General features: G+C 41.4%; 2 protein-coding genes across 2 annotated transcripts; both read right to left on the minus strand.

Moving 5' to 3' along the window:
- Positions 1-1,099: 1,099 nt before the first annotated feature.
- LOC117952758 (olfactory receptor 6N1-like) lies at positions 1,100-2,019 on the minus strand. The gene is made up of 2 exons (XM_034885282.1): positions 1,398-2,019; positions 1,100-1,315 (listed from the first exon to the last, which is right to left on the minus strand). The coding sequence occupies exons 1-2, from the start codon at positions 1,987-1,989 to the stop codon at positions 1,212-1,214; spliced, it is 696 nt and encodes a 231-aa protein (XP_034741173.1). The 5' UTR covers positions 1,990-2,019; the 3' UTR covers positions 1,100-1,211.
- A 3,261-nt stretch (positions 2,020-5,280) lies between these two features.
- On the minus strand, positions 5,281-6,207 carry LOC117953160 (olfactory receptor 6N2-like). The gene has a single exon (XM_034885970.1). It carries the CDS (start codon positions 6,205-6,207, stop codon positions 5,281-5,283), a length of 927 nt encoding a protein of 308 aa, XP_034741861.1.
- Positions 6,208-12,106: the final 5,899 nt, after the last annotated feature.

The raw sequence follows: 12,106 nt of genomic DNA on the forward strand, positions 1-12,106 counted from the left end.
CCCCAGAAATCTGGGTTTGGAGCAACATGTGCTTTAACATGTAATGTGTGAGAAATAATTTTTTTTTAATCAACAGTTGAGACTAATCCACACCCACAATGTAAGCTTCAAAGCCCCCCCCAATATGTACGTAAGAGCTTTTTGTTGTGAGGATAACTTACAAAATGAATAAACTAAAACTCAACTGTTTTGATTCCAATAAGTTATCTTTAAACTTAACTTTAAACTAAACTAAATGTATATTTGGAAGTCATACTACAAATACAGATGTTAAATTAGTAATTGATGAAACAATCAAAAGAGTCTGAAATTACATTTCTGGGGTTTTACCTGAATACAAACTGTGCTGGAAGCCCCTCATTAAATATGTGTGCATGAATATGGCCAGTAGTATTAGTATACTGAATACAACTAGATACATATTAACCCAAAATACATTACAAATTTTGTACTGCACACTTTTTACCATGTGTGATATATTGTGTGGGAGTTTGGGGAAATATCTAGAAAAGTAACAAACTATTTGCACATTGCAAAAAAGAGCAATCAGGAAAATAAATCCCACACATGAGCACAATAATCATCTGTTTTTAATTTACATTTGTTGAAATTTATGGACACTCTTACATTTAAAACTGCACAATTTATGTTTAAAGTTAAAGTAAACAATTATCATGTAACACACGTGCAATGTTGAAGGAAAGAGCCGGGGGATATCATCTAAGAGGACTTTATAAACTACTGTTAAAAGCAAGTGAACAAGACTGAACAATTACATCAAAAAGAGTCATAATATCATTTAGATCAAAAAGTATTTATAGAAATTGTTACTGGACAAATACAGAAAAAAACACAGAAACGTAGGAATGGAAATGCAATTCAAAGATATTGTTGTATAGTGTTCTAAGTTATTGGGAGGTCTGATACTTTATATTGACATATGCATTTATAATGAAACTAAATAAATGGATAAATACATTTCACATATTCCAGAAGCATATTTTGTAGCTTAGCAGTACATAGTTTGCTAAATGTGCATTTTAAGTTTTACATTTTTGCCGCAGGAATCTTCTTAAATCTAACAATCACTCCTTTGATTTGAGGCAGACTCAGGCCGTAAACTAGAGGGTTATTAATGGGGGGGATCATCAAATACTGTAAAGATAAAATAACTGTGATGATAGGATTCTTTTTATCAGCCTCAAATCGAGTCAATGACAGCTCACAGAAGACAGAGAGAGAATAGGTGATGAATGTGATGATGTGAGGCAGGCAGGTCTGGAACGCCTTTCCTCTGAATTCAGACGAGCTTCTCCTGCAAACAAGCAGAATACGGAGATAGGTGTACAGGACAAAGAACAAGGGGATGAAGGTGGTTGTGACCACAAGATACTGACCTACTATGTTGTTCAGAGTTGTGTCCACACAGGAGAGCTGAACCACAGGCCAGTTGGAACAGAACAGCCTATTCAGTTTATTGCCACACAGCGGTAAACGGATATTAAGATAGAGCCCGAAACCCATAGCAAATACAGGGTAGAGCGCGGCAAAAATCACAAGATGTGTTACCATCTTAAATGTCATTTTACTGTGATAGTGTAAAGGCTGGCAAATAGCAACAAATCTATCATAGGCCATGATGCTGAGGAAAGTCATCTCACATGATAAATAAGTGTTGATAACATATATCTGGATAAAACATAATGGACGTGAGATTAAATGAGTGTCAGACAGAAGGTCCATCAGAAACCTGGGGAAGAAGCCGGCTGAGCCGTACAGAGAGTTAAAAGACAGACAGCTGATAAAAATATACATGGGCTGATGCAGAGACTTCTCCAGACACACTGTCAGAATAATGACAACGTTAGCAGAGACAATAGTCATGTAGAGCAACAGACACAGACTGAAGAACAGATATCTGAGGGGCCCGAAGTCTGCAAACAGAGTGAACTGAAAATACAAAGGATTCAGGCTGTTGTTGCTCTTCATGTCTGCACAACAGCAGAGCTGGAAGAAGAGAAGTGAGAACAATTGAGAAAAAGAAAGAGGGTAAAACAACAGATTGAGGTACAGTAAATAGGATTATAATAATTCAGCAAAATGTTCTAACCACATTACCACAACATTTGAGTTAGTTAAAAAAGACATGTTCAAAAACCAGATATGGGTGGAAAAAGGTTAGGGTTGCATGAACTAAATCAACACGCAGTCTCACATTTGTCAATAAATATGTCAGCGCAATGAAGAAAAGATTTTGTTGCAATTAGCCCGTCTAAAGAGTGTCATCTGAAAGCTGAGAAATCAGTACATATACCACACAACAGAATATACTGTATATAGCGTTTGTTTTATTCATGTGGTCTTTTTAGTTAATACATTCATGAAGATATTAAGAAAACAGTCTTTGCGTCAGTGTATGTGAACATTTAGTGTAAAACACAGCACCCTCCCTTGACTACAGCAGACTGAGGCAGCAGCTGAGCCTTTATACGCTTTTGCTGTCACACTGAGACCAGTAACCTGTCCACACAGGGTCCACAGGGAGGGACGGTGTGTCCCACACTGATTATTCATTTTTTGTGTTGTGTTGCATCAGTATACCAAAGCCCAGACTTCCAAGGCCAGAGATATACTTGCACACAGATAACTATAAGGACAACAAGTATAATATAAAAAAATATTGAAGAAGGGGTACGGCTGTACCACATCTTAGAAATTATTTCTACTCTGCACAAATCCAACCCAACTCTTAAAACCAGTTTACCATGTCTTATAGACATTTACAGATACGTACACAGATGAGCAGGAACCAGTGTGTCATGAAATATTGATGGCATACCAGGCAAAAAGTTAAAAAGGGTTTTATTTCACGGCTGTACAAGGGATTTATGAATAAACAAACAAAATCAACATTCTATGTGAGAACGAAATGGGAAAGGGAAAGTAACTTGAAAAGAACTGATGAGGAGTGGAATGGTTGCTGCACATCACAGAGAAAATGCACAAACTCACATTCATGGAGGGAATTTGGTTGAAAATGTTTGATCAGGTTTTTTATTACTTCAAAACAGAACCTTCCATGTCTTGGAGGAGACTAAGTGCTGGAGGCAGCGTGGAAGTGAAGATGCCAACCATTGTCATATATTCTGGGATTGTCCAGTATTAAAACACTATTGGATAGAGATACACAAACATATTGAAAATATTTTCAACATTTTAAAACCACTTGTGTAATGCCATTGACTCAGTGAAACTAAGTCCAGCACAAGGGAAACCCAACTCAACCTCAATTTCCACTAACTGTAGATCCACTGCGTGTTGCTCTGTACTCCGACGTCTGTCAACACCCACCAGGTCCAGGTTTGTAACAGAACGGCTGCGACTGACAGCTGAAGTTCCGAGGACCCACGAGATCTCGCGAAATCATGTGTGATTACGCAATATAACAAGATTTAGTTTCTATAAACAGAACCACAGAACCTCTGTTCCATTGAGGCCTGTCTCCGCCCATTATGACATTATTTTAAAGTGGAGTGCAGGAACATGTGATCCGCCGTGAGCACGGTGTATTGTATTTTGAAAACTAACCGGATGTTTTATTTTGTGTCTGTGTTCAACTTCCTGTCCCGCGTTAGTTGCCGTGTGCTGAATTACCGCGGAGCTCTCCGGCGTCCGAAGCTCTGCGTATCTGCTCCGGAGGGCTGGGGACGGCTGGAGCAGGGACTGAGTCAAGACTCTCAGCAGTCAGTGGAAAAACACACACTGACTTTAATGGAAACCTAATGACTCTGCCACCTTTCTGCAGTTGGTAGAAATTGCGGTCAGGAGGAAAAAAATGCCGGCGTCTCCATGGCAGGTGACAGTGTGCACAGATCCGCTGCGCCACACATGAATGAAATAATAAAATAGTTAATACTGTAACAGAAATATGTGCAGAATTAAGACAAATAGACAGAGTTCTACGGAACATAGGTGTAAAAAGTGGTTCTAATGTATTGGCTATACCAAGTCTCCTATACTTTTCCACATTCTGTAAAGCTCCTGCACTCGACCCAGTGTTTGTTGGCCCGGGTTGCGTTTATTTCTTACACATCGTTACTTACATACACATCATCCGCAGGATCAAATATGCATCACGTGAGTTTGCCCACCCAAAGCTGGATTTGTTCCTAGAGAGATGGATCCCTGTGTCCCGGATGTCCGTGCCTCAGCAACAGACTCGCAGAAACAAGTGTTGGACAGTGAGTGTGATATTCCATCTGTGGGAAATACAGATAACTAAAAGTAGTCTATTTTCTAAGTGGAGTTTTCATGTATTTGATGCCCCCATGTGTAACAGAAGTTAAGTAGGCTGCGAATTAAACAATTAATAGTGGAAGTTGACGTTTTATTTTGAATTGTTTGGTGAGTTTCCAACTTTTCAGATAGAGATTTTGCCACACTACAGAGCCAAACAGGACTCCAATTCTCACAACTGCTCAAGGTTTGCGTGACGGCGTGCACATTATCACGCCAAGAAGGTTTTTATACATCAAACCGTGAGCATGAAGACCGAAAGCTTTTGAGACGTGAGGCCCCTGGACCGTTCTGTGGAAAAAAACTAAATAGTTTTTAATGTTTTATTCACAGTGTTCATGTTTGTTTCCTCTGATTGGGAGAACAATTCAAAAAAGCCAAAAGTCATGTTCATCATTGTTGTCTTCTCTGTGTGATTAAAAAGCTTTACTCTTTTCTATTCTCTTTAACAATGTACACATTTAGGTGACATCCCTGCAGCATATGTATCCTGAGAGTCCAGAAAGTCCTGAAAACATTTCTAATATATAATAACTTGATTTTGCATCATGGGGTTGAGGTTACACAAGAGTTTTCATACAGGTAAATCAGGCCGAACCAAAGTTTGAGAAAAATGGATTAGACCTCAGAGGGAATCTGGTATTAATATGAATGGCAATGTGATGAGAGACACGCTCTGTTTTGTTGAATATATCAATTTAACCTAAAATTGCATATATTTCTATGTAAAAACAATCAAAACCAATCAAACTTATTACTTAGATTTAGTACAAGTGAAATTGGCCTCAAATTGTTTTTCAAAGGAAACCTGATCTCTTTATCAAATAAAAATATGTTTTAAATAATGGAAGTACACTGATCCGTAATTTCCTTGTTCAAGTTTACAATATTCTTTACTATGCATTCATCGTAAACATTTTTCAAAATACAGGTAAAACATCTTTCATTATCACATCATTAACATGTGTTTCAAGTGATAATACATCACGTACATTTGGCTCGACAGAACAACTTTTTGAGGTGTTTTGATATTTCTTTCATCTTTAGTCCGTACATGATTGGATTAAAGAGAGGGTGATACATTACTATTTGTAAAGACATTATTAAATTTACAGTTTTTGGAAAGTCAGTATCCAACTGAACTATAATCACATCGTATGCACACAGACAGGAAAAGTTCATCAGAACCAACAGGTGGGGTAGACAGGTCTGTGCAGCTTTTCTCCTGACTTCTCTACTACTTCGATAGGTAATAATAAATATCCTGGTGTATGTAAAGAGTATGAAAAGCACAGGGACAAGCGCAACATTAAGCAAAATTACCATATCATGTATGATTTGTGCTCCTGAGATCACACACTGAAGTTTATAAACTGTATTGTTACAAAAAACTCCTTTTAAAAGAAATCTACAAAGCTTTTTTTCAGCACTTAAACCAGCCGGTACAGCCACCTGAGAGGCCGGCAGAATCCAAGCCAAACCCAAGAAAACACTGACTGTTGGTTTTGTCATGATAGTGTGATATTGCAGAGGTTTACATATAGATACATATCTGTCATACGACATGGCTGCCAACAGTAAGAACTCTGAACCACCTAAAGAGTAAAATAAGTGAAATTGGAAGAGACAAGCTGAATAAGATATGGTCTGTTTTTCAGATAAAAAGTCAACCAAAAGCTTTGGGTAGACAGCAGTGCTGAAAAGAACAGAGTTCACTAACAAAGCTGCAATGAAAATATACATAGGCTCATGGAGGTTAGGGTGAACCCAGATAAGGTACACAATGGTTGAATTACTGCAGATTATTAGCAAATATACTATGAAGATAATAAAAAAATAAATGTATCTGTATTTGTTAACTTCCACATGACCACCAAGAGTTATATATGTTACATTTATCTCATCATCCATTGAGATTGTTGAACTGAATAAAACAGGAAGATATTATGCAAGGAAATAACATTTACAGAATAAACATGACCTTAAAACACACTTACATTGAGAGTGTGTTCATCTCCAGGATTGAACTGAAGTAAACTGTTTGAGTCTTTTTATCAGTTTGTTTCAGCCTCCATGGATCTCATTAAAACTCTTCACCAAGAACGACTAACTTACAAACAACTTGATCAAACTCTAGAGATCTGAACTTATGGGCAGAGAATCTCAGTGGTTGGGAAACTTGGAGGGCCCAATTTTAACGGGAAGCGCATGGTGCGTTTAGGGCGTGACCAAATCCCCCCTTGCCAGTTTGAAGGTGGAAAGAAGCTATTATGCTATCCTAATGGAAGATTTGCACCCTAATACTTTTATTTTTAATCTTCTGCATGTGTGTGTCCCTGTGAGTGTAACAAGCATATTGTGCGTCCCTGTGTGTGTAACAAGCATAGTGTGTGTCCCTGTGTGTATAACAAGCATAGTGTTCATCCCTGTGTGTGAAACAAGCATAGTGTTTGTCCCTGTATGTGAAACAAGCATTGTGTGCATCACTGTGTGTGAAACAAGCATAGTGTGCACGCTGTGCATAAGCCTGGGTGCATTGCAATAACGCGCTGTTAAAATGTAATGAAAAGCTGCGCTACTGACTTTAGACCAGGCTTTTGTTTCTGCTGCAGCAATACACCCAGAATTTTACAGTCGGGTCCAATATGCCTGATTTTGCTGGAGCTTTTGTAAAAAATTACAATTAAAGTTGCAATGTCTTTTTTATTTTTGTTGCAATGAAGTTGCAAAAGACAATAAAAATCGCAAAAAAATTGTTTTTTGTATAGTTGTTTAAAAATAAAAAGGAAACTTGTTTTAGGGTATAATGGTAAAACTACTCTAAGCTGAGTTTTCCTAGGACCTTACACAAAGGGGCTCAGGATGCTGTAGATGATGGCATAATATGAAAATGGCTGGTGGATTTATGACAAAAATAATAATTTATTTAATGAGTCAAATTTGTTGATCATTACATTGTTGGTTAGTTTGCTACCCTGGGCTGGGACACACATTCATGTGTTTTGATAACAAACTTATTGGACTTACAATAAGGAGCGTAGCTATCCTGAATTTAGTTTTCTGTGTGTCTTATCTCCGGACTTGGATGCTAAAATGTATACAGGTTGGCAGGAGAGTCTGAAATATTGTATATGTTTTTTTGTTAAATGTGAGATGTTTGAGTCACACACGTCTTGTCTTCATCTCAGAAACGAGGAAATGGCCACGTATGTATGACGTCAACCCATTCTCAAACCCACTTGGTCATTTGCTCTCAGAGTCACTTGCTGATACAAAGTCCGGCACGTGGGACTGCTGGGATTGGTTGAAGTCACAGAAATCTGGTCATTGGTCAAATTTGCAGAAAAGTTGCGAGTCGCACCAATGTCAAGGTGATTGGTTTGATTTGTGTGAATTGTTACATCACAAAAATCCTCGAGGGACTGTACAGTGTTGTTGTTTTTTTCCTTTGCAGAACAAAACACACACAAAAACACAGCCGTAGCAGACGCACATGTTTGTACTGTTTGATGGAAAAAAACATTAAAAGAGAAGTTGTCTACATCAGTGTTCAGGCAGACACACCTGGGATCGAAGTTGGAAACTGGACCTAGCTTTAAATACAGTCCTAATCCATACCTCAGTAACACTTTTGTTTGCTAATATGTACACACACAGTCTTCCTCTCATGCTCTCACCGAAGTCGCTGTAGCGTGGCCGAGACATGGTGAGTTCCAGCTCTTTCATCTTGTTTGCAAGTGATCATACATTTTCTAGGAAGAGACTCGGCAGTATTGGTATGCGTGAGTCTTGTGCTAGCCCAGCCCGTATGTACTTATTCTTTGCAGCCTCACTTCTGCCTTCTGTCCCTGCCTCACTATCTCAGTTGGGAAGTCATGGACTGACATATTCAATCTGTCACTAGCCCACACAGTTGTCCTTGCGTGCTTTAAAACCACCTCCATTGGGCCGGTGCCAAAACACTCCATTGCAACAAGCCTTAATGACAGCTGCACTCACCCCGTCTTAATGAAGTGCTTCAAGAGACTGGTTCTGGCAAATCTGAACACCTGCCTACCACCTTCACTGGAACCCTTTCAATTCACCTACAGTCAGCTGAGACTCTGGACAACTAGATGTTCTGGATGGCTGGAAGTCAAGTGAGGTTCTGGATGACTGGACGTCAGCGGAGGTTCTGGACATCAACGGAGGTGCTGGACGGCTGAAAGTCAATGTAGGTCTTTTGACGGCTGGAGATCAGCGGAGGTTCTGGACATCAGCAGAGGTTGTGGACATCAGTGGAGTTTCTGGATGTCAGCTGAGGTTCTGGACGGCTGAAAGTCAATGGAGGTTCTGGACGGTTGGACAGCAGCGGAGGTTCTGGACATCAGCGGAGGTTCTGGATGTCAGCGACGTTCTGGACATCAGTGGAGGTTCTGAACGGCTGGATGTCTGCAGAGGTTCTAAATGTCAGCGGAGGTTCTGTATGTCAGCGGAGGTTCTGGATATCAGTGCTGGTTCTGGATGGCTGGACGTCAGCAGAGGTTCTGGACATCAGTGGAGGTTGTAAACGGCTGGATGTCAGCGGAAGTTCTTGATGTCAGCGGAGGTTCTGGACTTCAGCGGAGGTTCTGGATATTAGTGCTGGTTCTGGATGGCTGGATGTCAGCGGAGGTTCTGGACTTCGGTGGAGGTTCTGGACGGCTGGACGACAGCTGAGGTTCTGGATGGCTGGACGTCAGCCGAGATTCTGGATAGCTGGACGTCAGCGAGGTTCTGGACATCAGCAAAGGTTCTGAACGGCTGTCCGTCAGCCGAGAGTCTGGATGGCTGGACGTCAGTGGAGTTTCTGGACATCGACAGAGGTTCTGAACGGCTGGCTGTCAGTGGAGGTTCTGGATGTCAGTGGAGGTTCTGGATTGCTGGTCATCAGCGGAGGTTCTGGACGTCAGCGGAGGTTCTGTACGGCTGGACGTCAGTGGGGGTTCTGGACATCAGCGGAGTTTCTGGACGTCAGCGGAGGTTCTGGACTTCAGTGGAGGTTCTGGACGGCTGGACGGCAGCCAAGACTCTAGATGGCTGGACGTCAGCAGAGGTTCTGGACATCAGCTGAGGTTCTGAACGGCTGGATGTCAGCGGAGGTTCTGGATGTCAGAGAAGGTTCTGGACGTCAGTGAAGGTTCTGGATATCAGTGGTGGTTCTGGATGGCTGGACATAAGCGGAGGTTCTGGAGTCAGTGGAGGTTCTGGACGGCTGGACGTCAAGTGAGGTTCTGGATGGCTGGACGTCAGCGGAGGTTCTGGACGTCAACGGAGGTGCTGGACTGCTGAAAGTCAATGTAGGTCTTTTGACGGCTGGAGATCAGCGGAGGTTGTGGACATCAGCTGAGGATCTGGATGTCAGCGGAGGGTCAGCGGAGGTTCTGGACATCAGTGGAGTTTCTGGATGTCAGCGGTGGTTCTGGACATCAGCGAAGGTTCTGGACATCAGCGGAGGATCTGGATGTCAGCGGAGGGTCAGCGGAGGTTCTGGACATCAGTGGAGGTTCAGGAAGTCAGTGGAGTTTCTGGACATCAGTGGAGGTTCTGGATGCTGGTTTGTCAGCAGAGGTTCTGGACGTCAGCAGAGGTTCTGTACGGCTGGATTTTCAGTGGAGGTTCTGGACATCAGCGGAGTTTCTAGACGTCAGAGGAGGTTCTGGATATCATTGCTGGTTCTGGATGGCTGGACGTCAGCGGAGGTTCTGGACTTCAGTGGAGGTTCTGGACGGCTGGATGTCAGCTGAGGTTCTGGATGTCAGCTGAGGTTCTGGACGTCAGTAGAGGTTCTGGATATCAGTGGTGGTTCTGGATGGCTGGACATCAGCGGAGGTTCTGGACATCAGCGGAGGTTCTGAATGGCTGGATGTCAGCTGAGGTTCTGGATGTCAGCAGAGGTTCTGGATGGCTGGACATCAGCGGAGGTTCTGGACATCAGCGGAGCTTCTGAATGGCTGGATGTCAGCTGAGGTTCTGGACATCACCGGAGGTTCTTAATGGCTGGATGTCAGCTGAGGTTCTGGATGTCAGCAGAGGTTCTGGATGGCTGGACGTAAGCGGAGGTTCCGGACTTTTATTGAAAAACCTAACATTTCCTTGTGATAAGAGACCTCTTCCACTAACCTAGGTAAACACTGGTCATAGCATTCAGCTCTTTATCGTGACTGTTCATTGTGTCATATGTCCGGCTGTTGTATCCTGAGTGTTTTTATCATACTGTACCAAACACAAATTTCATTCACCATCACCACATCTGGCACCATGAACAAGCAAATGCTAGCTGGACCCCTTTCTAAAATGCAGGAGGTGTTAAAAAAATCACATGGACCAAGATGTAAATCTCTGCCAATGGTAGCAGGGCTGTTTGTTTGATAATAGGTTCATAATGAACTATATCCAACATCTGGCTTGTTTTGACATCACTAGAATTTCATGTGTTCACATCAAGAGGGGAGTTTCTTACATTTTCTCGGCTAATGCCTAACATACAGAAGAATACTCACATCTTTTTACATATTTCACCTGATTATTTTTTGGGCATTTTTAGGCCTTTATTGACAGGCCAGCTGAAGGAATAAATGGGGGGGGGGGGGGTGACCTGCAGCAGAGGGACACAGGTCGGTGTCGCAGCAAACATCAACACATGGGCAACCTCTCCACCAACTGAGACATCCGGGAGCCGCGCCCCCCCCTCTCAAATTTAACGCGATCTGTCACAATGTCACTGAGTTTTTAGTCAAACTTAAAAGTTGCATTAATGTCAAGCAAGATTGATTTGACCGGGAATGAGCTTAATGAGCACCTTCCACCAACGCTAGCTCTCTAGCTCCGACTCTAGCAAGGCTCTCATGATTTAATTCTGATATTGAACATTTGTGGAATCTCTTGAAAAGTCATTTGGTGTAAGGTCGGCGTTAGAAATAGTGAAATGAGCATAAAGGAAGCTGGACCCCAACTCGTTTGATAAAGCCAGAGAGATTATTTTAAGGATTGAAGAATGAAGGGGTGACATAAAAAGGTCAAATAAACAATTTGCCAGTTTGGATGTCTATACTAGAAAATTGTAAAAGTACCTGAACTTTCTGGAGGGCTCCTAAGAAGCTTTATTCTGGGAAGAGACATATGATATGGGTTTATGGTTTTGTCATTTATTTACATGCTAATTTGGTTTATTGTCTATTGTTTTTTACCAAATGAAAAATGCCAGTAAACATTCATGAGTGGTATTAAAGTAAAACATTTCTCTCAACGAAAACAGTCACATTTTAGGGACTTTGTAATGGATTTATAAAGGCACGTGTAACTGTGATAGAAGGGACTTGAGGGGACTCAAACACATCTTCAGTAAAAAATGCTGAGGACATGACCCGATGCCTCAGGGGACGTTACGGCCCTGTGGTGGTTGGGTAAACAGGTCATTTGCAAAAACAATGGAAACCGACACAGTTTGGTTTCTATTTGCTCTTAAGTGCACACATAAAGACTTGATTTCTGCAAATTAACAAAAACAGAGATGTCAGTTTTTGCAAATAAACCTTTCATTCATATTGTGTGTGTGTGTGACATTGAAAGCCTTTTAGAGCAACAGATTCAGAATAAAACTACAGAATAAAAAATGATCTGTGAGGAAATGAATTGATCAGTTTTTACATAGCAGAGGCTAAGATTACTCTTTGCTGTGTCTCAGCCATACAAATTAATTCTTACATTGGTTGCCATAAAAAGATCATGAACTGTCACTTGTCCTCAGTATTGTTACAGGAAAAATGAAAAACTGATCAGTGTTGAAGCA

The sequence above is a fragment of the Etheostoma cragini genome, chromosome 11 (genome assembly GCF_013103735.1).
Source record: "Etheostoma cragini isolate CJK2018 chromosome 11, CSU_Ecrag_1.0, whole genome shotgun sequence".
Taxonomy (NCBI): domain Eukaryota; kingdom Metazoa; phylum Chordata; class Actinopteri; order Perciformes; family Percidae; genus Etheostoma; species Etheostoma cragini.